The sequence below is a fragment of the Talpa occidentalis genome, unplaced genomic scaffold, assembly GCF_014898055.3.
Source record: "Talpa occidentalis isolate TD23 unplaced genomic scaffold, MPIMG_talOcc4v2.1 talOcc4.10, whole genome shotgun sequence".
In the NCBI taxonomy this organism is placed as follows: Eukaryota; Metazoa; Chordata; class Mammalia; order Eulipotyphla; family Talpidae; genus Talpa; species Talpa occidentalis.
In genome coordinates, this window is record NW_023600993.1 from 86,819,320 (window position 1) to 86,845,149 (window position 25,830).

The 25,830-nt window shown below is 51.0% G+C and overlaps 1 protein-coding gene across 1 annotated transcript; it reads right to left on the bottom strand.

Moving 5' to 3' along the window:
* Nucleotides 1-20,855: 20,855 nt before the first annotated feature.
* On the bottom strand, nt 20,856-25,606 carry BPIFA1 (BPI fold containing family A member 1). Its single transcript, XM_037521140.1, has 7 exons — nt 25,447-25,606; nt 25,122-25,281; nt 23,585-23,692; nt 23,146-23,295; nt 22,192-22,276; nt 21,407-21,470; nt 20,856-20,896 (listed from the first exon to the last, which is right to left on the bottom strand). Exons 1-7 carry the CDS (start codon nt 25,604-25,606, stop codon nt 20,856-20,858), a joined length of 768 nt encoding a protein of 255 aa, XP_037377037.1.
* Nucleotides 25,607-25,830: the final 224 nt, after the last annotated feature.

Consider the following 25,830-nt stretch of genomic DNA (forward strand, 5'->3'; position numbering starts at 1 on the left):
AGGGGAAGAGGGACTTATGTACTTTCACAGTACAGCCACTCTTATATTAACGATAAATTGTGGCAATAGTAACTTTGCTCTCTGAGGGAGCAGGAGCCGCCACACCCACTGGTCAGTTATGACCTCCTGGCATTACCATGGAGGACCCAATCTTACATGGTCAGAAATTCTGGCTCAGCCAGAATTCAAGCCCAAATCTTACTTCTAAGCCCATTGGGATGTTGCCACAGCTTGATAGATAAAGAGGGGCCTGGGCACTGACTGAGTTCCAGTCTGTTCTCCACCGTTCCATGCTGTGTGAGGAGGACTTATTTCCGAACCTCTCAATCTTTAACACCACTTCGCCTTGCCCTTGTCTCCAGGTTAGTATTGGGGTGGGAGTCACACATGCCTTTGGGTAGGATCTGGGGTGTCGCCCTTGGTGCCCCACTGCAGTCAAGAATCTGGTCTGTTCAGAGTGGGAAAACCCTGGTTGTAAGGCCTGTCACCATGTGCAAGGGCATGAGAAGGCAGTGAGGGCTGGGAGATCATCCAGTGTATGGCTGGGGCCTGTGCTCTGGCCTGCCTGGAATCCTCACAGGGATAAGGCAAGCACTTGGCCATCCTACTGTGTCATAAGCTGGAAAGTGCCTGCACACCTAAGGGGAGAGGCCTGGGAGCCAAGAGTCTTCCCAGGGGAGACACTGGCTGTTCCTTGGGCACACCACAGAGGTAAAACCTTTCTGGATATTGTCCTCCACACCCGCTGCCCATGGACAATGCCCCTCTGTAGGATCCTGAGCCCAGTGCCAGCACCTGGTCCTGCATCAGCTTCTGCTTCCTGCCTTTATCCCAAAACACTCGCTGGCTTCACAAGCATGACTAAACCTCTATGAGCCTGGTATACTTGCACCCCCGGTCACCCCGGCCCTGCCCTCAATGCCACTCAAGCCCTCTCAGAACGCTAAGGGCCTTTTTGTCTTGGCTTGCCCTTCCCAGCCCCAGGCCTTTGTGTGGGCTCTGTTCTCTTCCTGGGACGCCTCCTCCAGCCCTGAGGACTCCTTCTTGTCCTGTGGGGGCAGCAGGAAGAGGATCCCCATGGGCATGGCTGGCCCTGCTCCCAGCTTCATCAGCTCTGCAGCTGGGGGAAAACTGCTTCCTCCCCTGACCCTCTGTGTCCTCGATTGTAAAACAGGACCATTTTGGGTTACAGAAGAGAATGCGTGATTATAACTTCAAAGAATTTAGTAAATGGTAAATAATATTAATATGAAACAATAATATTGCTTACCTTCAAGGCACAATTCAGAAGAAATATCTACATAAATCTGTCTGACCATGCCCCCTCCTGTCCCTGAAGTCCTCTTGACCTTCTGAGAGCCTCTAAGCCATTAACTCCTTATTCTCCTAGAACTTGTTCCCCCTGTGTCTTGAGGAATGTCCATTTTCTCCATCCATCCTGTCCGTCCATCTGCCCATCCATCCATCCATCCACCCACCCACCCACCCCTCCATCTACCCATCTACCTAGTCACCCACCCCCCACCCGCCCACCTATCCCTCCAGCCACATGTCCACTGTTTACATATCCCAACTCCTTTTCGGTCCCCCTCTTTCCACTTTTAGTTGCCACAACCAAAATTCAATTTCCAACCAAAAGCCTGAGTTAAGTTTTAAAATCATTACTCAGACCTTGTCACTTCCTTGTTGGGGTGGGAGTCACACATGCCTTTGGGTAGGATCTGGGGTGTCGCCCTTGGTGCCCCACTGCAGTCAAGAATCTGGTCTGTTCAGAGTGGGAACAAAACCCTGCAAGCCTCTGTAGCTCCCCATGAGAATCCAAGTCTATAATTTCCCACCAGACCGCGTGCTGGTAGCTGACCGTGAACCTGTTGCGTGGCCCTTGGGGCCTCCTGGGAGGGCTCCTGACCTGGATGAATTGATAAAAGCACCAAAAGGGTAGAAGATCTTGAGGTTAGTCCTCAGGAGATATCTGTGATCCCCCTCCCAACTCCCAGGAAGGAGAGAAGTGGGCGCGTTTGCCTGGTGCAAGCCTGGCGGGAGGGGCTTTTTCAGGGACCATTTGAGGACTTGCGGAGTTGTCCTTGGGACTTGGGACATGCAATGGGTTGGACTCGGTCTCTTGCCTGAGAGAAGGCAGTGGATGGGCTAAAACTGCATTCTTAGACATTTAGGGCAGGGAGGGCGATGCCTAAAGAAAATTGCATAGCCAACTATACCCAGGACCCCAGGACACACTTGCTAGATTCAATAAAGTCTGGGGAGTCGCCAAGGACGCCAACCTATAGGCAAAAGCCGAAGGAGAGCAAGAAGTGAGGGGTGGGGTAGAGTGGTGGAGGAGGGGATTCCTTGACATTGGCAGATTTTTGGATAGTAAAGTAATTTTCCCCTAAAAAACACAAATGCTGCCCCAAGGGAAGGGCAAAGCTGGTTGACACCATGGCAACTCCAGCCAAACGGTCCCCCCCTTTCTCCCCAACCCCAGCTGCTGAGCTGATAAAACTAAACCCCTACATACCAGGAACACAGCAGAAGGGGGTAACTTAAAACCTGCTTTCTGGACCAATAAACCAACACCCTGGGAGCGCCCACACAGTACACCTCAGGAAGGGATGTAGCAAGCTTTCTGGAGCCTGCTGTCTGGGCACCTCTTCATGGGTGTCCTTTATTCTGTTTCTAAGTAAACTTTGCTTCTGCTAAAGATGTAATTGTGAATTCTTCTCACACCATAGTCAGAGACTAAGGAACCCCAAAACCCTACAACAATGTTGGGCAAAGGGCCTTTGTCAGGGAAAATCAATGCTCTCTGCTCCCTCTGGAGGGGGTGAAAATGTGCGTGTGTGCGTGCGCGTGCGTGCACGTGTGCGTGTGTGTGTGAGTGTGTGTGTGTGTGTGTAATTCTAAAGGCCTGGTATGGAGCCTGAAGAACAGAGAGGTGGTCTAGGCTGTGAGTCATTCTCAGCACCATCCACTGGGTGGGTCCAGCTGCCAAGGACTAGATGCTGGGCTGCCAAGCAGGGGGTCAGCCCAAGATGTTCTTCTCTGGACACAGTAAGTAGCAGCATGGAAAAGACAAAACTAGGGTCAGAGAGGAGAAAACAGCAAAGTTATTACCCTCAGTTTTCAGATGAGGAAAGTTCTTGAGATGGGAGGAGACTGGCTCAAGGTTGTAGATATAAAATGTGGAGCCAGGATCTGGATATAGTTTTACTCTGATTCTGGAGCCCACGCTCTGCCCTCTGTCCTAGTCACCCGTCCCCTCCAGCTGGAAAGAGGGACATCCCATTCTGGGAATCTGTGGTCTGGTGGAAAAGCAGAAGGGACACTGGGACAGGGCCAGGTTGGGAGTGGAAATTCAGGACTTCTGGGCCGTTACTGTCTTGGAAGACAAGAAGGAGCCATTCCTGAGTGGGCTCAAGTCTTCAGCTTGACTTTCTTCAGAACTTCAGCAGAAGGTCTTTCTTGTCTCCAAAGAGGCCAGCAGAATGAAAGAAATACTTCCCCTCTTGAAGTGTTGCCTGGAACTGTTACAGAGCAACCCTGATATAAAACGGATTGCCTGGCTGTGGGTCCTCACCCGAGCGCTTCAAAGGGACTTATGAATACTCCACTGCAGGCACACACAAAAGGTTAATAAAAGGTTTATTTACAAGGGGAAGGGAATTAAGGAAATGTACAACTCAGGGAGAAAATAGGGAAATAAAGTCTTTAATGCGTCCTACCCGATCCGCCGACCTGGAAACCCAAAGGCACTCTCAGAGCTGGCCGGACGCTGCGAGCTGGCGGGGAGCCAAAATGGGGGATCCCCCCAAAGCCCACGTGTCCGGTTTTACCAAACCTGGCTGCTTAACCCCACCCTCAGGCTCCAGCCACCTTCCCTTTGGTGGAGATGGGATTTGGAGTTCCCAGTGTCTTTGGCTTTGGTCTGGAGTCGGGGTGGAGTCCACAAAGCCTGTATGGAATTAGCTGTAGGACATCCTTTTCCCCCTAACAATTCCCCCCTTTCACTTTTTGCCACCATTTCCATGGTGATGAAGATTGAATATATGGATATTGGGATGCAGTCTCAGATGAACATTTTTACCAGGTTCCAGTGTGAAAGAAAACCAGTCCCTCCAGGTATTTGTCCATTGTGGAAAGCAAAAGTCCTGCAGGACAAGTCCTCAAGGCCTGGACTCAGTGGAAGGTCAGGTGGTGATCCATTAGCTATGCCTGCCGTGAGCAGCATGACGCTACCTCCTCCTTGAGTGTACCTCACCTTGTAGATTTTGGATTCCCTTGTTATCAACGAGATAACAGAGAGGGGAGGAAATTTCTGCAAAACAAGAAACTTGCTATTTGCCTGTGGACAGTAACCTTAGGACTTCATCCTCCCCACCTGTAACATAAGAAAGTTGGGCTCCAGGACACTGGGGGTCAGATTTGCTCTGTTATCCTATGCTTATAGCAGAGGGATTTGGGCAAATGTGCAGGAGGAATGATCTGTTTCTGAGGACTAATCTGTTCTGTAGAAGGCTCCTTCCTACCCGTTGACACAGAGTAGGTGGGGTTCTGAGGGAGCTGCCCTATAGTGCAGCACCTGAACCCTTAGGAGGCTCGCTGTGCACCATCTATAGCAGCGGCAGGTGGGCCAGCTTACCTGACCAGCAATGGGATTGTATTGAATAAATCACAGGCTACCTGGCTGCTTACAAAACAATAGAGAGAAATTAATTCAGCTTATAGCAAGTGAATAGAATAGATGTAGGTAAGGAGCCATAACAGCAACAATGTTTATTTCTTGGTGGTATGATCGCAGGTGACTCTTATCCTCTTCTTTGCCTTTTTAGAATTAAATTTTTTTCCAGTAAATACATTTTTTCATCAGTAAACACTTCCACAGAGTGGCTTGAGAATGAGTAATAAAAGCTGGGTAGTCAAGGGAGTGGAGGAAGTCACATTCCTCTTCTAGAGGCAACCCCTGTTCCCAACCAACTCCGTATTCCAGGAAGCTCTGTGAACACATGGCTGAGAGTCTCAACAAAAGCCGTCACCCCAGTTCCGGAACCACTAAGAAGGAAAGAAAGAAAGCAGAACTGGGCCCTCCGGGGCCTAATCCCTCTTTTGTGGGATAGGAATAGATTAGGTTCAGTGCCAATGAGCCCTGGCTACACCAGACCCCTGGATGTGCAGACGTGCAGGAGACAAAGAGCAGATAAGCCTGGCCCCTAGAGCTTTCAGTCACTGGAGGTGGAGTGGGGAGAGCATGCGGACAGGGACTGGGCATGTGAGGCCAGTGGCAGTGGGCAGCGTGGGATGGGGTCATCTAGGCGCAGGAAGTGCCCTGGGGAGGAGCCCCAACAGGGTGGCAGTGCTGACCTGCGCTGAGCCAGGCCCAGGAGGAAGGGCTGACTGGAGGTGGCACAGGCAGTGTGGGCAGGACTGCAGAGAGTGGGGGCCACGGGCCAAGGGTATCAAGGCTAGAGTGGCTCAGCTCAGCACTGGATGGGGGGATTCACCCACCACTGTGTGACAGGTGGTCACCAGGATGGGGGCGGCTGCCCAGGTGAGGAGTGGACAGTTCAGGGAAGGCTCCCGGCAGAGGCGACAGTTGATCTGGGTTTCAGGGTGATTATAAGAGACTGACAGGGTGGGTGAGGAGTGGGCTTTCACTGGAAGGAGTGGGTCAGGAGAGCGTGGGTCTGGGAACTCCTCTGCACTTGTGGAGAGGCAGAGTGGATGGCAGGGACAAGGGATGTGGCCATTTCCACCAGAAAGTGATCAGGGCTGGAGGTGGGTATGGTGGGGCATGGGAACTGAGCACGAGCGGTGTCCTGGCATCCCTGGCTGGTCCCTGAATCGCTCCGTGGTGTAGAGGGACGTCTGTTGTGACTTCCAAAGCCAGGCCTCCAGCCCTGCTTGTTTGAACACTGGTGCCAGCTCTCCAAGGGGCCTGGACACCCCCTTCCCTTTATTGGTCTCTGGTTTCTGAATGTCCTTGTCTCTTTTTTCTCTCCTCCCTCAATTCTCTGTCCCTGTGTTAGACCTTCTCTTGGGTGTTACCTCTGAGGTTCAGTAAGGAGCTGGGGGACCCCCCTGGGGAGCATAATGTTGTGTTGAGAGGTGATCCCCTCCTGTGTGGCCTTGGGCAAGTGTCCTGCCAGAAGGGGCTGGGCTCTGCTTTCCTCCATGAGGGGTGTCTGGCTTTGCTCAGCTGTACACGTGGGGGGAACCACCCAAGGATTGAGACACATAGTAAGATGAACACCCAGGAGGTTTCCACTGGCTGGAGACCCCCGGCCAAACCCTATAACAGAGGAAAACCTCTGCGGATCAAGGAGAAAGACAGAAATGAGAAAACAACAACAGCTGGGAATGAGGATGTCAAAGGCTTCAGCAGCGCTGACGCAGCAGGAAGCCAGAAGCCCACCTAGAAAGAATAGAAAGCAGCTTAACAAACTGCCTCATGGGTGTCTCACGGGTAACCCTGCGGGGCTGGCTCCACTCTCGTTCTCTTTAATAACTTCCTAACTTCTTTACACCGCTCTGAGAGCCTGTCGTTCCTACCCGACACAGCTCGCTCCATTCTTAGAAGTTGGGGCTTTTTTTTTTTTTTAAAGATTTATTTATTCATTTACACAAGAACCCAAGAACCGGGGTCCAGGCCAGATGCGCGGGAGGGTGGGAGGATTCACCAGAGACAGAGTGGGGAACAGAACAGGCAGAATGATGAAATACACTGCTGAGGGGAGCAGCGGGCGAGACAGGAGAGGTCTGCCACGCCATGTGGAACCCTCGCCGGCCCACCAGGATCGAAGCTGCGCTGCAGAGGCTGCGGACAGCTTCACAGCACGGCGCTCAACCGCCTGCGCCACCAGGGGAGGCCCAGAAGTTGGAGCTTTTGGGGCAGGTTTGTGAGCCCTCAGGTTGAGGGCTCGCCCCTTCCCAGGGTGGCCTCAGCCCCAGACTCTGTAGCCCCTGGACAGCAGCAGCCTGGGGCGGAGCAGGGAGGGCGCTGGGAGTGTGCATGCGTATGAGCGTCTGGTCCGCAAGGCCTGCAGTGTGGCTTCCTATGACGATAGTGCAGCTGTTGTTGTGGCTATTGTGTCACTGCAACTGAACACAGAGCAAACAGATGGTTTTACCACTGGGGAGGTCAGGAGAACTGTCCTAGGGGTTTCCGCCTGCCTTTAGCTGGGAAATGGTGGGCTCCGCTTTGGGATCAAGGGGGTCTCTGCTATGTAGCCTCTTCTTTCCCAAAAGGGCCATAGTCAGAAATAGACCCTTGGTGCAAACCCCACTCTGCCCCACCCCCAGCTCTCCCTCTAGGTCAGGTGGTGGTGGGGGCCTCACAGCAGCCCCTGGCAGGCCCAGAGCCATCTCCACCCAGAACCTGTGACTTTGGTGGGGGCTGGAGGTGGGTGCTTGTGCTGTTTTAGGAGTGCATCCTGCACACCTCTCTGACTCTCTCATTCTCTTTCACAGCTCCATGGGGGGCAGACCCACAGCCAGCAGCACTGCTGGTATCTGCGAACTCCCCCTAGACACTCCCCCAGACACTGTGATGGTACTTTGGACACAGAGATGACAAACAGATCTCCCTGGACTCATACCCATGCTCTCCCGGGGAGACAGAGAGTGAGCCAGAAACATGCAAAAGAAATATAAAAACCCAGTGTCCAGCAGTGGCATTGATGAAGACATAATCAGCTCCCCTCCATTTTGTAGCAAAAAATTTCACCTTGACTAAAAATTTAGGAATAAATGGAATTATTAGGATTAACTGTTAACTCACTGAAGTCTTCTCCCTGTACCCCTTCCTCATGATTAACTGTTAGCTGGCTCCTCTTGCGTTCCTGGGAACTTGGAAAATTGATTGTGTTGCATCCCTAATATGATTCTCTGTATCCCTCTGGGCTGAGAGTGGCATCAGAAGAAAACATCGCTGACTGCTGAGAAAATACCCTGCCAGGAAAGCTAGACACATTTCCTCCTGTCACCTGGACTGCTTGCCTCCCGGATGAGCCGGAGGTGGGCTTAGGGAGGATTAATATGTCAAACCAGCTGCGGATACCTCTATGGAATCTTCTCAAGTCCAGGAACCAGACGTGGGGGGTAGAAATGATAAGCAGTTATTACAGCAACCAACCCAACCCCAAAGTGAGAAATCCCGCCAAGAACAATGAGAAACTAAAGAACAATCTATAAGGCCACCCATTTCCTTTAAAAAACTCAGTTGTTTCCCTAGAGAACTGCCTGTTAGTGTCTATGCAAGTGTCTTTTTCTTAATAAATTTGCGGGTGAAGGGAGACTCTGTTGAATTCTTTCTCAGAGGGATTCCCTGCATTTGTCCCACACTAAGGGCAGAGCAAAATCAAGAACATGTGTGGAAATCTGGAACTGTCCTTCAAGCATCTTGAAGGTTTAAGTGGTTTAACCCATTGGGCTGGAATGCCCTCCCTCAATTACCACCACTAACCATGCACACGCGCACAGGCACTTGCACTTGCACACACACATACACACACACCTTACAAATTTCTCCTTTCACATCTCACATATCTGACTTTGGAGCACCATTTTGTATTAGAGGAGGTGCTGCAAGAAGCAAAATAAGAGGAAGGGCCCTGGGTCCTACCGTTGCTGGGTGCTCACTACCTGCTAGGCTGACCCTGCAGCCTGCCAGGTCACTGCTCTTACTCCATTGTAGAGATAAGGAAACAGAGGTGCAGAAAGGTAGGTGACCTGCTCAAGGTCACACAGCCTCATGCACACGTGGCCAGTGTCTGAGTTCTGGTCCGCACGACTCTGGAACATGTGCTCTGCGTCTTTCAGCCACCAGGTCCCCAACACCTGGTGGCTGTTCTACTTCACCTGCCCATCCCACCTGCCTTCAATTTTACGATATCCACCACCCTGGGGTTATTTTTTACTATATACGCAACATGCATTTTGCTAAATTGAATCACATTTCAAAATTTATAAACATTTTCATTTCTATTTCTAACTGGAAATTGTGCATCAAGACAAAAGGTGAAAAAACAACATCATTTCCCATAAGTAGGAGGTGCAGACATGACTGCAGTGAGGATAGAATGACTTACAGCTCTTCTAGGCCCGTTGCTCACATTAGCCCATGGAGCCCACACCGATGTCTGCGGCGGGATGCACTGTTGTAGCCTCATTTCTCAGAGGAGATATGCGGAGCTCCCTCAATTGAAGTGAAAACAAAGAGAACCAAGAGGAGCGCATTGCTGATTTCTGGCTGGCCCTGTTGTGTGCTAGAGGCTGGAGCAGGGGTGCTGGAGGCTGGAGCAGGGGTGCTGGCGACTTGCTACAGGCTACTCAGCCCTCGGATTGGAAGGATTAAGTAGGAGCGGGAAGGCCACCCAGTTTCTCACTACACACATGAGTGCGAGGTAGTCCTGCTCTTGGAAGAGCCCACACCAAGCCATCACCTTGTGTCAGCAATGCTTGGGAGCTCTTTCTGAGGCTGTCAGAACCAGAAAACTTGTCTTACCTTGAGGGCAGCGGTGGGTGTCCACCAGCACCAGGGGGGACTCTCAACCAAATGCTGTTGGGCCTTTGGGCCTTTTTTGGACTGAGATCTCCCTGAACAGCCAATGTCTTGCTCTTTGTTTATCTGGACTTTGCGGGATCAGAGGGGAGGAAGGGGACCCATGGGGCACCTCCCTTGAAGTCACCCACACGGGGATTAGGTTTCTGTGCTAACATTTACTCACTTAGTCACTGGGTTTGCAGGGTCAGAGAAAGAGGAAATTAGTGGGTCAACCTGGAGACCCTCCTGAAGGTGGCGATATCACAGGAGCTCATCTCATGCCCCACCCCATCGGCTCTGGTTCTCTGCACTTTCAACACCTGCTGCTCTTGAGAGGCCTGTCCAGGGAAATTGTGCATCACGACAAAAGGTGGAAAAACAACAGAGGCCCTGACTTCTGTTTTCACTCATTCCTCACCTCCCCTGTCACCCCCTGAGTCACCCCACCAATGGGGTCCTTGGTCTCCCTCCTCTCGTCTTGGCCCACTGCCTAGCCTGACACAAGACTCATCTTTTCCTGGCTCCTATAGTTGCAGCAGCCTCCTCACCGGTCTCCGAAGAACTGACCTGACCCCCCAGATTTCCTCTCTGCAGGGGAGGCAGAACCATCTCCCTTCCTCCTGTTTTCTTATGAACGTTTTCCAGGGCAGAGTGAAGCGTTTATAGATAGCATGCTCTCTACCACCTGTATTCTGCCTGTGCGTCTACTGTGTTGCATGCATTTCACACTCAGGTTCAGCTTTGAGTAGCCTCCCCACTGATTACATCAGCTTGCTTATCATTACCTGGACTTCGACGTTTGTTTGCAGTAGGGCTTTAGTTCAGAGGAGGCTGAGGCTCACCTTTCTTTACTTGTCCGACATCCGGGTTTACTTGACTCAAGCCACCTCTTCTGTGATGCCCACATTCAACCCAAGGAGAGCAAACTCTGTGGGGCAGTGGGTACACTGCCTGCCCTGGCTTCTAAGATAGGCTTCCTGTGGCCAAAAAGGGTTAGGAGGATAACACAGAGGCAACTGGGGCCCAGAAAATTCTAGGATTATGGTGGAACACCCAGTCCAGATTAGGGGAATCTTATGCCTCAGGCCGATTATCACAGCCCTCAGGAGCCACACAGGGACTCAAAGAAGCAGGAGACATGAAACACAGGGGGAATATCACTTTGATAACACCATCCACATTGTCCTGCAGAAGCAGCACTTATTTTATCCAGAGAAGACTCTGGAACCATTAAAATGATTTGGGGGCACTGCCCGCTCTGTGGACTGCAATGGATAACATTTCAGTATACAATGAGAAGCACAGACAGTAAGAGCCCATTTGCTGAGATTAGATAAATACACCAACCTCTGTAACCCAGACCCCGATCAAGTTATAGAATTTCACTCCCCCCCGCCCCCGAAGATCTACTTTCTCCTTTCCAGACAGTTCCATGGTAGGCCCCAGGGATAGGTTTTGATCTCTCCCACCCCATTGATTGTGGTTTTGTCTGCTCTTGGTCTTCGTGTGGGTGAGCTGCTTTCGCACTGGGATAAAACAGTTTCTACTGCACAATTTTAGAAGAATCGTTTTCTGAATAAGTGTTTTTATTTACCTTGGAGTGGAATAGCTGGATCATAGGAGGGGGGTATGACAGTTTTAGAGGAAACTTTTCCCAAAGTGGCTGCGCCATTTCCCATGCCCACCTGCAGTTGGCGAGTGTCTGGTTGCTCCATTCCTGCCCCAGCATGTGGCGCTGCTGGTCTCCAGTGTGTCTCCTGCCTCCCTGTGACTCTCAAGGGCAAGGGAAAGTCCAGCTCAAGGTTGGCTGAGCAGCAGGAGGTGAACGGAGTGAGGCCATCACTCTTCCCTAGGGTCCTTACTGAGGTCCTGCCCATGCGGCTGCCCTCCGTGTCCTGTGGCGGTGACCGTGAGGCTGTGCATTCCACAGGGTGGGGCTCCAAGATGGAAGCGAGTGAAGGTGCGGGTGAAGAATCCGGGCACTGCCACGGTGCTGAGGTCCTCGGCTCCTGTTACTGCAGCCGCCGGTCTGTTCCCATTCGTGAGCGAGAGCTTAGATTCCAGTTCAGACGAGTGAGCCACGTCTGAGTCTTTACCGTTGCAGATAGTGAGTAAAAGGAGGAATGGGAGCTGGGAGTAGAAGGGGCATGAAGGCAGGTGTTAGAGAAACATCTGGGGTTTTTACGAGGAAGACTGAGGAGGATAATGCGAGGTGGTGGGCCCAGGCGTGTGGGAGTAGTGGCTGAAATGAAGGATGGAGTGGCGGGTGCTGGGTGCTGATAGGACAAGAACTCGAGTCGTTTCTCCCTCACTGGCTGAGCTGGAAGGCAGGTGTGGGCATAACCTGCCTTGCTCCTTTCTCCTGAGAACCTCTGCTCTGAGGGCCCCTGGGCTGCTGGGCCAGTGCTGCCCCCTGGTGGTTCTGGTGAGACCCGCAGGCTTCTCTCCCCCTGGTGGAGCCAGTGAGGCTCTTGGCAAGTCTGCTGCTTGTCCAGTGGGTCCCAGAGCCCTGAGTGGCCTCTGGGTTATGAGAGGAGATGCCAAGGGACAAGACAGGCTGGCAGAGTCCAGACTTAAGGGCAAAGATTGCTTTAAATTTATCCAGGGGCATAATAGAGCTCGCCGAACACAACAGCTACAGGCACGCTTAAGTCCTGTATCGGCTCCATAACTTCCTGCTCAGCTCATACAAACCTCAGAGCTCACCACATGACGCTTTTATTACACTAACTTGACCCTCACTTTGATTAGACTTACAAGAAGACGTATGGGTTACTGCAGAGCAGCAAGAACTATTGTTATACCTCATTGCTCTTCTCCAGATGCGCAGATAGCCACCCCCTCTGGCACCCCATATTTCTGCTGCCCACAAATAAGAAAATATCTGTAGTCATAGACCTTGATTAAAATTATATTTCTGTCATCTTTATGAGTCATGGTTTCCTCAACTGTACAATAAGTGTGGAGAAAAGTCCTGTCTCATAAGATTCTAGTGAGGAGTATTGAGACCATTCACAGAATATTTTTAGGGACCTCCCTGGTGGTGCAAGGGGTTAAGATGCAACCTATGAAGCTATCTGCAGCCACTGAAGCAAGAGTTTGATCCCCAGCTAGTGAGCTGACCCACATGGCGCAGCAGACCTCTCTTGTCTTGCCTGCTGCTCCCCTCAGCAGTGTATTTCAGTCGATCTGCCTGTTCTGCTCCCCAGTCTGTCTCTGGTAAATCCTCTCACCCCCCACACCTCTGACCTGTACCCCAGTTCTTGTATGCATAAATAAATAAATCTTTTTTAAAAAAAGAATATTGTTAGGCATTTACTGGGTGTCAGGTTCTGTGCTGGTGCAAAATACAGAAACCAGCACTCTGTCTAGTAGGAGAGCAGACATTGACTACATTGACCAAACAATTTCAAGGATAGAGTGTTCTTAATGATCAAGTTCCCAAACTGGTATCTTTTCAGTAGTTCTAGAACTCTCAGCAGTTATTGGTTTGTGATGATAACAGTTAGGAATTTGTGAGCAACAAATTCAACATCCATCCATCCATCCATCCATCCATCCATCCATCCATCCATCCATCTAGTTCAACACCCATCCATCTTCCATTCACCCATCTATCCGTCCACCTATGCACTCACCAATTTTATCCCTTTCTTTCTTCAATTTTATCCCTCCCATCAGAATCCTGTTTTGACTCAAGCTCTCTCTCCAATTCCTGGTCCAGTTGAAGCTGTTAACAACCCATCTCTGCATGGTGGTTCCTTCAGGTTCAAGGCTGACATGTGACGCAAGTTGGCTCTATCAGACAAAACAGAAGATCTTATGTTTTATGTTCACAGGGAAAGTTTGTTTTCCCTCTCCTACTGGAAAAGAGAAGACAGACAATAGCTCCAATGGGCACTGGCCACCATGTTCCTACCATGGCACATAGCATGTTCCACATTGGCTGACACTAGGTGATCCCTGAGGGCAAGGACTGCCTGACAGTGTGCCCCTGAGGTCCCCATAGCGCAGGGCAGGGTAGAGAGCAATTGCTGTGTTTTAGGGTTGGTTATGTCAATGGGATGATTTGGGGAAAGACTTGGCCACTCTTAATTATTGTTCTTTGGTCTCTTGTCTACCCTGACCTGATCTAGTAGGAGTCTTGGCTCACTCTGTCCTGGCACATCCTCCCAGCTCTGCCCCTGCCTGTCTCTTGGGAACATGGCAGAGAGTCAATTCCCTTCTTGGAATCTCGTCCCGCCACACCTGCTGCCCATGGACAATGCCCCTCTGTGGTAGCCTGAGCCCAGCGCCAGCACCTGGTCCTGCATCAGCTCCTGCCTTTATCCCCCAAACACTCGCTGGCTTCACAAGCATGACTGCACCTCTATGAGCCTGGCACACTTGCACCCCCGGGTCACCCCAGCTCTGCCCTCAATGCCACTCAAGCCCTCTCAGACCGCTCAGGACCTCTTGGTCTTGGCCTTGGCTTGGACTGGGTCCTCCTCCTGGGATTCCTCCACTCACCCCTGAGGACACCTCCTTGCCCTGTGGGGGCAGCAGGCAAGGAAGGCCTGTGGAGCCCACTGGATGTGGTTAGTCTGCAGTTCATTAGCTTTGCAGTTGGAGAAAAATTGCTTCTTCTCCATGAGCCTCTGTGTCCTCAGCTGTAAAATGGGACTGTTTGAGGGTCACATAAAAGAATGTAAAAGGAGACACTGATGTTTTCAGTAAATGGCAAATGCTATAGTAATAATAATAATAAATACCATTGTTGAAAGCCTAACATCACTACACCCAAGGCCCAGTCAGGAGGCTGTATCTGCATAAAACTCTGACCATGACCCCACCTGGACCTGATGTCCTCTACCCTCCTGGGAACCTCCAAGCCACGACTTATTCTCTTAGAACTTGTCCCTCCTCTATCTTGAGGAATGTCCATTTTATCCATTTATTCATCTATCTATCCACACATTTATTGTTCATTCACTCCTTTACATATTACAGTGTCATCTCCTGTCTCCTTCTTTCTGCTCTTAGTTCTTTCAACCAAAATCAAATTTCCACCCAGCAGTGGAAACTTGCAGAGTTAACTTTAAAAAACATTACTTAGACCTTGTCCTTCCCTATTTATGAAAACCCTGCAGGGACCTCAGAAGCTTTCGATGAAAACCCAGGCTCCCAAGGCCCCTACAGGGACTGCTGTCCACCCCTCACCCCTCTTCTCTTATCACATTGCCCCTCTGTGCCCCTCATTCTGACCCCAGGGCCTTGCAGGTGCCGAGCTCTCTCCCAGGAGTGATTGTCTCCCAGTTTTCCCTGCCCCCCGGTCCCCGCCACCACTGTCCTCCAGGGCCCAACACTTTCACTCTATAGACCAAGGAGAGGGTCCACCCCAGTGCAAGCAGGTGGCCTCAAATTGGCTGCCCATGGGCCCTCATGTGAGGGCTCCTGACCCAGACTGAAGAGTCTAAAGGGTCAAGAGGGCAGAAAAGATCTTGACAATATTCCTTAGCAGATAGCCGTGACCCGTCCCCCAGTGCCCAGTGGGTTTCTGTCCTAGTACAGGGAGGGGGCTTTTCAGGGATGATTGTGATTTGAGTTTTGTGTAACTGGAGTTGGGGCACACAGTGGACTGTATTCTGTCTCTTGCTTGGGGAGTGAAATCGTGGTGGGCAGTGACTGAGCGAGAGAGAGAGACTGTTCTCTGCTCCCTCTAGACAGGTAAAGGCCAGTATGTGCGCTTCCACACATCTGCTGTGGGCTCTGCAGGAAAGATGTCCTGTCTGGACTGTGTCAGTCATTGCCTGTGTCCCCCTGGGGCTGACCAGGGCCTGGGCTGCATGCAGGGTTATAGGACTTAGACAAACTGCCATCACGGCACAGAGGGATGCTGGAAAGTGCTCCCATGAAAGTGCCAGGAGACTCTGTTCTAAACACCTTTTACTTCCCAGAGAGCAGCATACCATCTTGTTACAAGCTCAGCGATGGGAACCTTTTGCTGTTTTGCCTCTCTGTCCTGCCTGTGATCTATCCCTGGGTCGAGTAAGAGAGAAGACAAGGGTGTATGCGTGTGTGTGTGCGTGCGTGTGTGTCTTAGAATACAAGAAGGAGGCCATTCCTGAATGGCCTTCAGTTGAAGTCTTCAGTTGAAGAAGGTCTTTCTTGGCTCCAAAAATGCCACCAGAACAACAGAACACTTGCCTGGGACGGCTGCTGGACAAGTCCTCAAGGCCTGGACTCAGCGGAAGGGTGGTGATCGATAAGCCTTGTCTGCCACAAGCAGCACAGATGTTACCTCCTCCTTGCGTGCACCTCGCCTTGTAGATTTTGGATTCCCTGGTTATCAACAAGATAAGAGAGGGGAGAAAATTTGCTGTTCCCCTTTGGACACATTCTCCTCAGCTTTAAGATAAGGATCTTGGGCCGCGTGGTCAGACGGCTCTGACATCCTTTCCTTTCTGCACAGAGAGCTGGGTAAACATGCAGGAGGGGTGACCTATTCTCCAGGTCTCGTTTGGGCTTCAGAAGGCTCACACCCACGAGACCACTGCACCCACCTGGAGAACATGGCAGTCCCGAGGGAGCTGCCCCATGGCGCAGCATCCTGGCCGCTGCAATGCTCCCCGAAGCACTGTGTATGATGGCCATAGGTCACGTAACTGTGCGGTGATGATGGTCATCTATTATTTGCTTATCTTGCAGATCAGCAGGGCAGGCCTGCAACAATGGCACAAAAATGCACCCCCCCACACACATACCCATTTTAAACAAAGAAAAAACTTTGATTTTTTCATAATTTGACAAGCTGTGTTTCAGAGTACAGGCCCGGAAGAGTATTCGCTGTCCTTGAGGTGACATTTCATCACTGGGAAGATGAAACTAAGAAGCCTGGCTCATGGTTAATGGACAACATTTGGAAGTAAGGGACGCCCAGTCTATTGCAGTTCTGGATCCGACATCGAGTCACATCATGATCTAGCAAAGGCTAAGCAGCTAAACCGGGTCTTTTGTTTGCCACCCAGAAAGACAAACTCTAAACCATGAGAATGTCTTTTCACAGAGGAGTCTGTTAAACGTGGCCACCAAGGGAGTCAGGAGGATTGGCACCCTAAGAAAACCCGCTGTCTGAATGGCAGGAGAGCTGTGATTATAGAAGGGGTGGGAGGTAAGTGCGGGGGTGCAGGATGTGAAGGAAATGGAAGACTTTGAGTTTCCATCCCCGAGGAAGGGCAGTCTAGGGTCATGAGCCAAGGTGTTTTACCTTCTCAGCAGGGAGTGTGCCCCGGGCCATCACCCAGCAACAGTCAGAAGATGTTTGCTTTTGCTGCTCTTATCAACCTCAAAGGAGTAAAGAGAACTTTTGTTAGGGATGTAACACAAGCAATTTTCTAAGTTTCTGGGAATGTAGTTGGAGTGAAATGCATTAGTTGCAAAGTAAAGGTTAATCACTAGGAGGAGGTGTAGGGAAGAGAGAACAAATGTTGGTTATGATGGGGTTCAGTGAGTGGGGTTCTTGGGTTTAAGAAAAGAGTTCAGCAGAGTTTCCCATTCAGTTTATTAAGATATGACAGGTTATTAAGGAAAGAGATATTTATTTATCCACAAACAAGCAAAAGTTGCCTATTTATTTATTAAAGATTTATTTATTTATTTATTTATTTATCCAAACACTGGGTACAGTCAGAAGCGCGGAAGAGTGAGAGAATTCACCAGAGCCAGAGCGGGGAGCAGAGCAGGCAGAAGGACCGAAGTACACTGCTGAGGGGAGCAGCGGGCGGCAGGAGAGGTCTGCGCGCCATGTGGGACCTTCCTCTGGTGGCCGGGGAACAGCCGGGGATCGAACTAGCACTGCAGAGGCTGGGGGCAGCTTCACAACCCAGCGCTCAACCGCTGCGCCACCGGGGAGGCCCAAAAGTTGCCTTTTAAGGCAAGAGATTTATTAAGGAAAGAGAAAGACGGAAAGAGGGATGTTTGCATAGGAACAAAGGGACAGCGTTTAAAGGACAAGAAGCTGCCTTTGAAAGGGACAGAATTGTTAAGGGAAAGATATGCCTGCATAGATGCAGGCACACAGTCTTGGGGCACTGGAACCAATGATTTCTTCCAGAGAGATTTCGAGGTTATTTCAGGGCAGCAAGATTTCATGAGCACCTACCATGTGCTAGGTCTTATACACATTGTTTTGTGTTCACAAGCATGCTACCTGTGGTACTGCTGTTATAGGGCAGCCCCGATATTGAACGGGTTGCCTGGCTGTTGGTCCTCCCCCTCACGCTTAAAGGGACTTATGAATACTCCACCGCAGGCACACACAAAAGGTTAATAAAAGGCTTATTTTCAAGGGAAAAGGAAATAAGGAAAATGTACAACTCAGGAAGAAAATAGGGAAATAAAGTCTTTAATGCGTCCTACCTGATCCGCCGACCTGGAAACCCAAAAAGCACTCTCAGAGCTGGCCGGACGCTGCGAGTTGGTGGAGAGCCAAAATGGGGGACCCCTCCAAAGCCCATGTGTCTGGCTTTATACCAACCTGGCTGCTGAACCCCACCCTCAGGTCCCAGCCACCTTCCCTTTGGTGGTGATGGGATTTGGAGTTCCCAGTGTCTTTGGCTTTGGCCTGGGGTGGGGGTGGAGTCCACAAAGCCTGTATGGAATTAGCTTTAGAACATCCTTTTCCCCCTAACATTTCCCCCCTAACACTATCATGCACTTTTACACTACCGATGGAGTGAGGCTCAATATGTTTGAGATGTTAAAGTTAGCATGAGTGGATATAATACCTTTGTCTCCTGAGCCCAGACCCTGTGATAGGCACAATATTACAAGTATTAGCTGGTTTAGCCTCCCCAAAGACCCCCCCACCATGGATTCTGAAATCTTCCCTATTTAGCAGACAAGGACACCAAGATGGCTGAGCAGCAGGAGGTGAAGGGAATGAGGCCGTCACTCTTCCCCAGGGTCCTTATTGAGGTCCTGCCCATGCGGCTGCCCTCCGTGTCCTGTGGCGGTGACCGTGAGGCTGTGCATTCCACAGGGTGGGGCTCCAAGATGGAAGCGAGTGAAGGTGCGGGTGAAGAATCCGGGCACTGCCACGGTGCTGAGGTCCTCGGCTCCTGTTACTGCAGCCGCCGGTCTGTTCCCATTCGTGAGCGAGAGCTTAGATTCCAGTTCAGACGAGTGAGCCACGTCTGAGTCTTTACCGTTGCAGATAGTGAGTAAAAGGAGGAATGGGAGCTGGGAGTAGAAGGGGCATGAAGGCAGGTGTTGGAGAAACATCTGGGGTTTTTACGAGGAAGACTGAGGAGGATAATGCGAGGTGGTGGCCCAGGCGTGTGGGAGTAGTGGCTGAAATGAAGGATGGAGTGGAGGGTGCTGGGTGCTGTAAGGACGAGAACTCAGTCGTTTCTCCCTCACTGGCTGAGCTGGAAGGCAGGTGTGGGCATAACCTGCCTTGCTCCTTTCTCCTGAGAACCTCTGCTCTGAGGGCCCCTGGGCTGCTGGGCCAGTGCTGCCCCCTGGTGGTTCTGGTGAGACCTGCAGGCTTCACTCCCCAGTGAGGCTCTTGGCAAGTCTGCTGCTTGTCCAGTGGGTCCCAGAGCCCTGAGTGGCCTCTGGGTTATGAGAGGAGATGCCAAGGGACAAGACAGGCTCGCAGAGCCCAGACTTAAGGGCAAGGCTTGAAATTACATTTACCTGGATTCTCCTGTCACTCTGACCTTGAAAGGTCATTCACATCCACCCCAAGGCTTGGAGTGGAAGGGTTGAACTGATCCTCTAAGGATCTCAAACAAGGTATTTCCTTTTCATTTGGCGGGCAAACTTCCCCCCATCCTGGGGAGAGCCCTGCTCTTCCTTCTTACATACATACAATTTTTCAAAATCTTATCTCCCTTTAGTTTCAACTTCCTTTCCTGAGGTTCTTAAAATTGGGATTCTTCCTCCAAAAACATGACTCACACGCAGGCCATCAGCAGTCTTTTCCTGCTCACCTCCACTCACTCCTCCCTAGGCCCATCCTCCTCAAGCCTCTCAGCAATGATCCCTTTGGGCCAGGTTGCCCTCCCCCACTCTTTCCTTTTGTCACTGTCGTGCCCTCTTGCAGAAAGAATGGAAACAAGGCCAGGATGACTGGATCCCAGTAAGCACAAGAAGAGGGGTCCCTGTGTCCCTGGGGGTCTCCCGGGCACTTCCACACAGAGTGGCCACAGCTAAAGGCACAATCTTCGGCTGGACTCAGCTCATCCTCCCCAGCCTGAGACCTGGACAGGAGCCCTCGGCTCCCTCCCTCCCACCTCCACGCCCGCCTCCAGGGCATCCTCCAGCTTCCCACTGTCTTCTTGTGGGGTAAGTGGTTGTGTCAGCTCCACTGACACATCCAGGTCCCTCCCTCGTCCTCCCTTCCCAACTCCATACTCACCCCAACACCTTTCTGTTCTGCTTAAGATCATTACCGGCTCCAAGGTAAGGTCCAAACTGCTCTGTGGTTCCAACACCCAGCCTGGGCTCTTTCCAGCCCATGAAAGCTCAAGGGATGGTGAAGAACGACAAGGTTTTCATGCACAAGAAGAGCAATTTTATTTGACAAGGAACATAGTGGGAAAGGAGAGGGAGCCGCTTCCTTAGAGAGAAGGTTGCTCTGGTCCCCAAACAGTCCAGGATGTGGCGGCCTTCTTGAGCCCGGGAAGCCAGGCAGGGAGTAGACTGAGCAGCAGGAAATGGTTCTGTTGGGAGGCCCCCGACAGATACTGGTGTATTAGTCTATCATCAAACCTGCCCTCCAGGGAGGGCATAAGGCTGACCCTGAGACCCTAAGTTTAGGGGTCTTGTCTCAGCCCCCAGGGTAATCCAGGTCTGGTGTCGAGGCTCCCTGTGCATGTGTTTGAGTGTGTGGGTGTGTGTCTGTGGATCCATGTGTACTTGTGTGTGGCGTATCCGCATATTGTGTGTGTGTGTGTGTGTGTGTGTGCGTGCATGCTGGAGTGAAAGTGTGTGCATGTATGTCTGTTTCAGTGACTACACGTTTGGGCATTTGTGTGAGTCTGTGTGTCTGTGTGAGTGTGTGTGTCTCTGTGTGAGTGTGTGTGTCTCTGTGTGAGTGTGTGTACGTGTATCCTTACAGCTGTGTTGCGAAGCTGCCTGCGCCATCTCTGTCAGCATTTCCACAGACTTCCCTGTGCATCTCTGTGTACGTCTATGTGGCTGTTTGTTTCTCTCTGAATATCATGGTCCCAAGTGCCCTGCTGCTGCCCAGGGGATCAGCCAGCCCCCAAATCCTGGGGAGAAGGGAGCAGCACTCACCAGCTCAGCAGATGCTGGCTCCCTTCCTGAAAGGTTAGACCTTGATGACAAGTTCCAGCCCATGGGTCAGCGTGTCTGGAGAGCAAAAAATCAAAACAATCACAGTCCAGAGTGATGGTCTCAGAGTGGAGCAGTCAGAAACAGCCAATGTTCCCCCCTGAGGTGTGGGGCCAGGGGAATGGAACTAACTCTGGGGATCAACCAAACTCAGGCAGGGCTTGGGGGGCCACATCTCCTTCCACCAACGAGCCCCACTGTTCTCAATTTCAGGGCAGATGGCGAACAATACAACATTGTCCGGATAATTCAAGGCAAGGAAACCCGAGATGCGGAGAGCTGAGTCTGGAGGGACCGAGCTGTCCTCTGGTATGCAGGGACCATGCTCTTTAGGAGACTCACTGTCCTTATTTGTCCCCCAAATAAAAAAGAAATACCTTGTTTGAGATCCTTAGAGGACCAGTTCAAGCCTTTCACTCCAAGCCTTGGGTGGATGTGAATGATGTCACAAGGTCACAGAGTGACAGAAAGGAGAATCAAGGTAAACGTAATTGCAGAGGGAGCAAGGACTTGGAAGAAGGTACTCACCGATGATGGCATGTACCAAGGTGAGGTCCAGTTGCCCAAGAACTTTATTGACCAGAGGGCACACCTGATGCAGGGTGGAGAGAGGAATCAGACATCTGTAGGGAGACCCTGGGAACAGCATCAGCCCCGGATGTGTCCTCTGGGGAGATTTTCTGTCATTTTCTTTTATCTAAGAGTGTTTGATTCTGAACATTCCCATGGATGAATATTCCCACATCCACCTTGGGCAGAAGGAGAAACTGAAGGCCTGTGAAGTACCCAATCATATAATGTGCTGTTGTTCACTCTGATAGGGTTTCTGGTTAGAGGAGGTGCGAAGCATAGGCTGGAAGAGTTCTTGTCTGTGGCCATAAAGGCTGGACTGGGAGTTCCTCGGGGCAAGGGTCAGTCCATGCCCGCTGCACTGGGGACAAGCACAGGGCCCGGCCTAGAGCAGGGGCCAGAGGAAAATGAGGACCAGGTGGATCTTCCCCTGCTCATTTCTCACAGCCGCCAGCTCTACAGTGAGGTTCAGCTTCACAGCCAGCCGCAACAGACTTCCAACCCCAGGCCTGCAGGGGAGATCGTCAGCTACACAGCCCCACCACCTTCCAAGGGGAGATATGCATTTTGAAGGATGCATTTGAACATGGACAAATGGATCGATGGACAGATGTACAGATAGATTGATGGATGGAATTTACTTATCAAACTGAGGGACTCAGAAAAGTTCACCCAGGATCTCTCTCAGCCTGATAAGCTCTATGGAGCAAGGATCAGGAGATTGCCCACTTTTCCCCATTTACCTTGCCCTGCACCAGGTCAGGAAGGACATTGTTCAAGACCCCACTGAGGCTGTCGACAGTGCTTTGAAAGGGGAGGGCAGGAAGCCTGAAAGAGGAAAACCACAGGGCAGTGCAGTGGCCTGGGCTTGGCACAGAGAAGGCTGCAGAGGGACTGCCATGTCCACTGCAGCCTCAGCAAGTAATTGAAACTGGGACTTGTCTACCTAGACCCACATACCAGCAAACACCAAGGGGCCTATCCAAAGGGAGTGACACCCTACACACCCTACACAGTGACACCCTACACAGCAGTGCACACAGTAGACACATGTGTAGAATAATCCAGAGTTTCAGTGCACAGCAGGTGTTCAGTATAATGTTGCAAAATCCATACATGGGTAACAATGCTTAGCAGGTAGATATCACGAGGACTTAGCGAATCCTACATGTGAAGCACATTCATGTGCTCAGTAAGTTAACCCCAGTGGGAGTGACTCCTGCAGGCTATGATGACTCAGTCTCCCTGGTGACAGGTAACCCAGGTAGGCTCCATATTTTTCCCATTTCTGGGACAATCATATCCACTGTCTTAGAGGGTTATCTCAGTAACCCTGATGTAGCTCCATATATAGTTCTCTGCAAACTGTTTCAGTAAACTGAACTCAAGTTGGGGAAGCACTGTCCAAGTTGACACAGTGAGCCCTCTACCTCTCCTCTTTCTCCTCGAATGGATGAGACTTTAATTCAAATTTCTTGTCACCTAATCCAGCATAAAATTCATCAGCCCAACCTAAGAAGGCCAAGCAACAATTTAGCTATCCCTCCCTCCCTGTTTCCATGCATTCATGCATCCATCCTTCTTCCTACTCTTCCATCCTCCCACTCATCTATTCTCCTATTGGTCCATCTTCCCAACCATCTATCCACCATCTCCTCCTATGGTGTCTGGGCAGGAGAAGCACCCTCTGGCCTCACCCATCCAGCAGGGAGATTTCCAGGCTGCCAGGAGAGTGAGTGCAGTCACCGAGGACCAGGTGGATCTTCCCCTGCTCATTTCTCACAGCCGCCAGCTCTACAGTGAGGTTCAGCTTCACAGCCAGCCGCAACAGACTTCCAACGACAGGCCTGCAGGGGAGATAGTCAGCTACACAGCCCCACCACCTTCCAAGGGGAGACACTTCCCCTGGGCAGGAAGACAACCTCACTTTGCTTCATCTGGCCCACACCTGCACTTATCTCATTTCCCAACAGGTCAGATGAGTTTCCCAAGTGACCCGAAGTCACTCAGAATAGCAGCATGTGGGTTGAAATTGGAAGCTCATGTCTCTAGATTCCCATGCCCACTTTTGGCTACCCACAGCCAACAAGATCTCCTACATGAGCTGTCTCCCCATCCCCCCTTGGGGTCACTCACGCTTTCACATTGAGGACCATGCTCAGAGGAACGTTGACATACAGACGGTGGCGGTCAGGGCTCTGCGTGAGGCCGAGTTCCAGCAGGTGGGGACTGAGGATCTTTATACTGCTCAGCAGGCAAAGGTGGGAAGAAGAACATTAGCCCCTCTAGCTCCAAACCCGGAAACCACCTTTAACTCAATGTTACCCATTCCAGAAGTGGCGCCCCCAGTGAGAAGTGGTGGAGGAGACAGGAGAGAGGTCTTGCAGCAAAAACTCTATGGGTTCTGATTCTACATCAGTCTTTCCCAATCTCTGCACTGAGTTAAATCCTGACACTCCCTGGGCCTTCTCCTTATCTCAAGGCTATGAGGTATTGCAGGATAGAGACTGTCTGGATTCTGTTTACACTTTACATGACAGCTCTTACAAAGAAAGAGGCTATTCCATAATGGCTATTCCATCACTGACTGATGAGAAGTTGGGAAATGGATCTGGAGTGGATGCTTGGAAAAGCAAGTGGTTAAATGGAAGGAAATATGCACAAATGGGTGGGTGGAAAGGTAAGCGGTTGAGTGTAAGTCCTTCACAAACATTTATGGGTAGGAGTCACTCATTCTGTTAAGACCTTAAATTACGGGTCAGAACAACGCTTATCATGGAGACAGAGGAGCAGGAAGTCAGGAGGAATGGAGGAGGATGGGAGTAAGCCTTGTCTCTGAGTCAGAATCTGAAGCAGGGGATTTGCATCTTCTTTAGACCTCTCAACAGCTCCTGTCTGTGGACGCCATAATCTCATTTTACTAAGAGGAAAACCAAGCCCGGAGAGAGAGAGCGCGCCCTGTCTCAGGTTGCCCAGCAAGCACATGCACATTTGGAAATCAAACTCAAAGCTATTCATCTGCCTTCAAGTCAGGGGCAGGCATCTGGGTGGGTAGGAATCTTGGCGATGGCTCTGGTCCAGCCCTATCAAGGACCCAAGCCTTGCTAACATGCTGGCATCAAGGTTTCCATTGTCTCTTGGTTAGAGAGCTCTCGGGTGTCCATTGGAAATACTGCATTAGACTGTTTCATGGGTAGCATATTCTGGATGACACTGGTGGGGTAACTGAGGAGAGCAGTTTAAACTTTCTTGCTTACATCCGTGACCATCTGCATTCTAAGGGATTCCACAGGTGAAGGAAACAAAATTACCATAGTGTGGTGACAATAGCCTTGACTTTAGACTCAATTAGACTAGACTCCTCACTTTGCATCACTCTAGCTGTGTGAGCACAGAATCCCTCTCTGCCTCAGTTTCCCCATATATAAACTAGGGATTATTAAACTGGCCTCAAAGGGTTGTCATGTAGATTATAGATGATGCTGGGCTGTGCCTCAGAGTTGGGGACAATTACAGAGGGCTGCACTCCCTGCCAGACTGTGCAAGGAGTCTCAGGATGAGTCCTGGCCCCTGCTGGGCTAACCCTCTCCTTTCTCAGCATCATTATCTGGGGCCGGTAGTTCTCCAAGAGGGTTCCCTGGTGGGGGACACACCATGTTGTAGGGTTACTCACTCAACAATGTTGTTCAGGATAGGGAGCAATGAATTCACGTTCTCAAGCAAGCCCCCAAGCAGGCCACCGGAAGTGTGTCTTCCAGACTTCAGGATGTCCAAGAGTGGAAGCTCTTCAAGAATTCCCAACAGACCCCCAGAGAGCAGACCATTGCTGAGAGCTGGAAGTGAGTGTAGGGTTTTGGGGTGAGATCTATCACATCCAGATCCTTGGGCCCTCTCTCATCCTCTCTGACCCCATTGGATGGGTGCATGCGTGCTTGCACACACACACACACATGCATGCACACACGACCTGAAGGAGGTTGTCACAGACTCTCACTTACCACTTGTCAAGCTTCCAACAAGATCTGTGGGATTCGGGGCCGGGGTCAGGCCTGGGGCCTCAGCCAAGGGCAGCTTTTGGCCCAGGGGCACGGAAAGGGGCAGAGCTGTGGTCTGGGCCAATAGCCCACAGAAGACAATGAGGCTCCCAATTTGAAACATCTTGGTGTCTGCAGACAGAATGACATGTGTTATGGATGCCAGAGGGGAATTCGTGTGCCGCCAGCTCTTGGCCCTCAGAGCACTGACTGTGAACAGTAATACCTGACACTCAGCCTTCCTGTGAGTCAGATATCAGACTGAGCACTTCACACTCGATAACTAATTTCATCTTTACCACACCCTAAGAAGTATCTACTTATCACCCACATTGCCTAGTAAGGAAA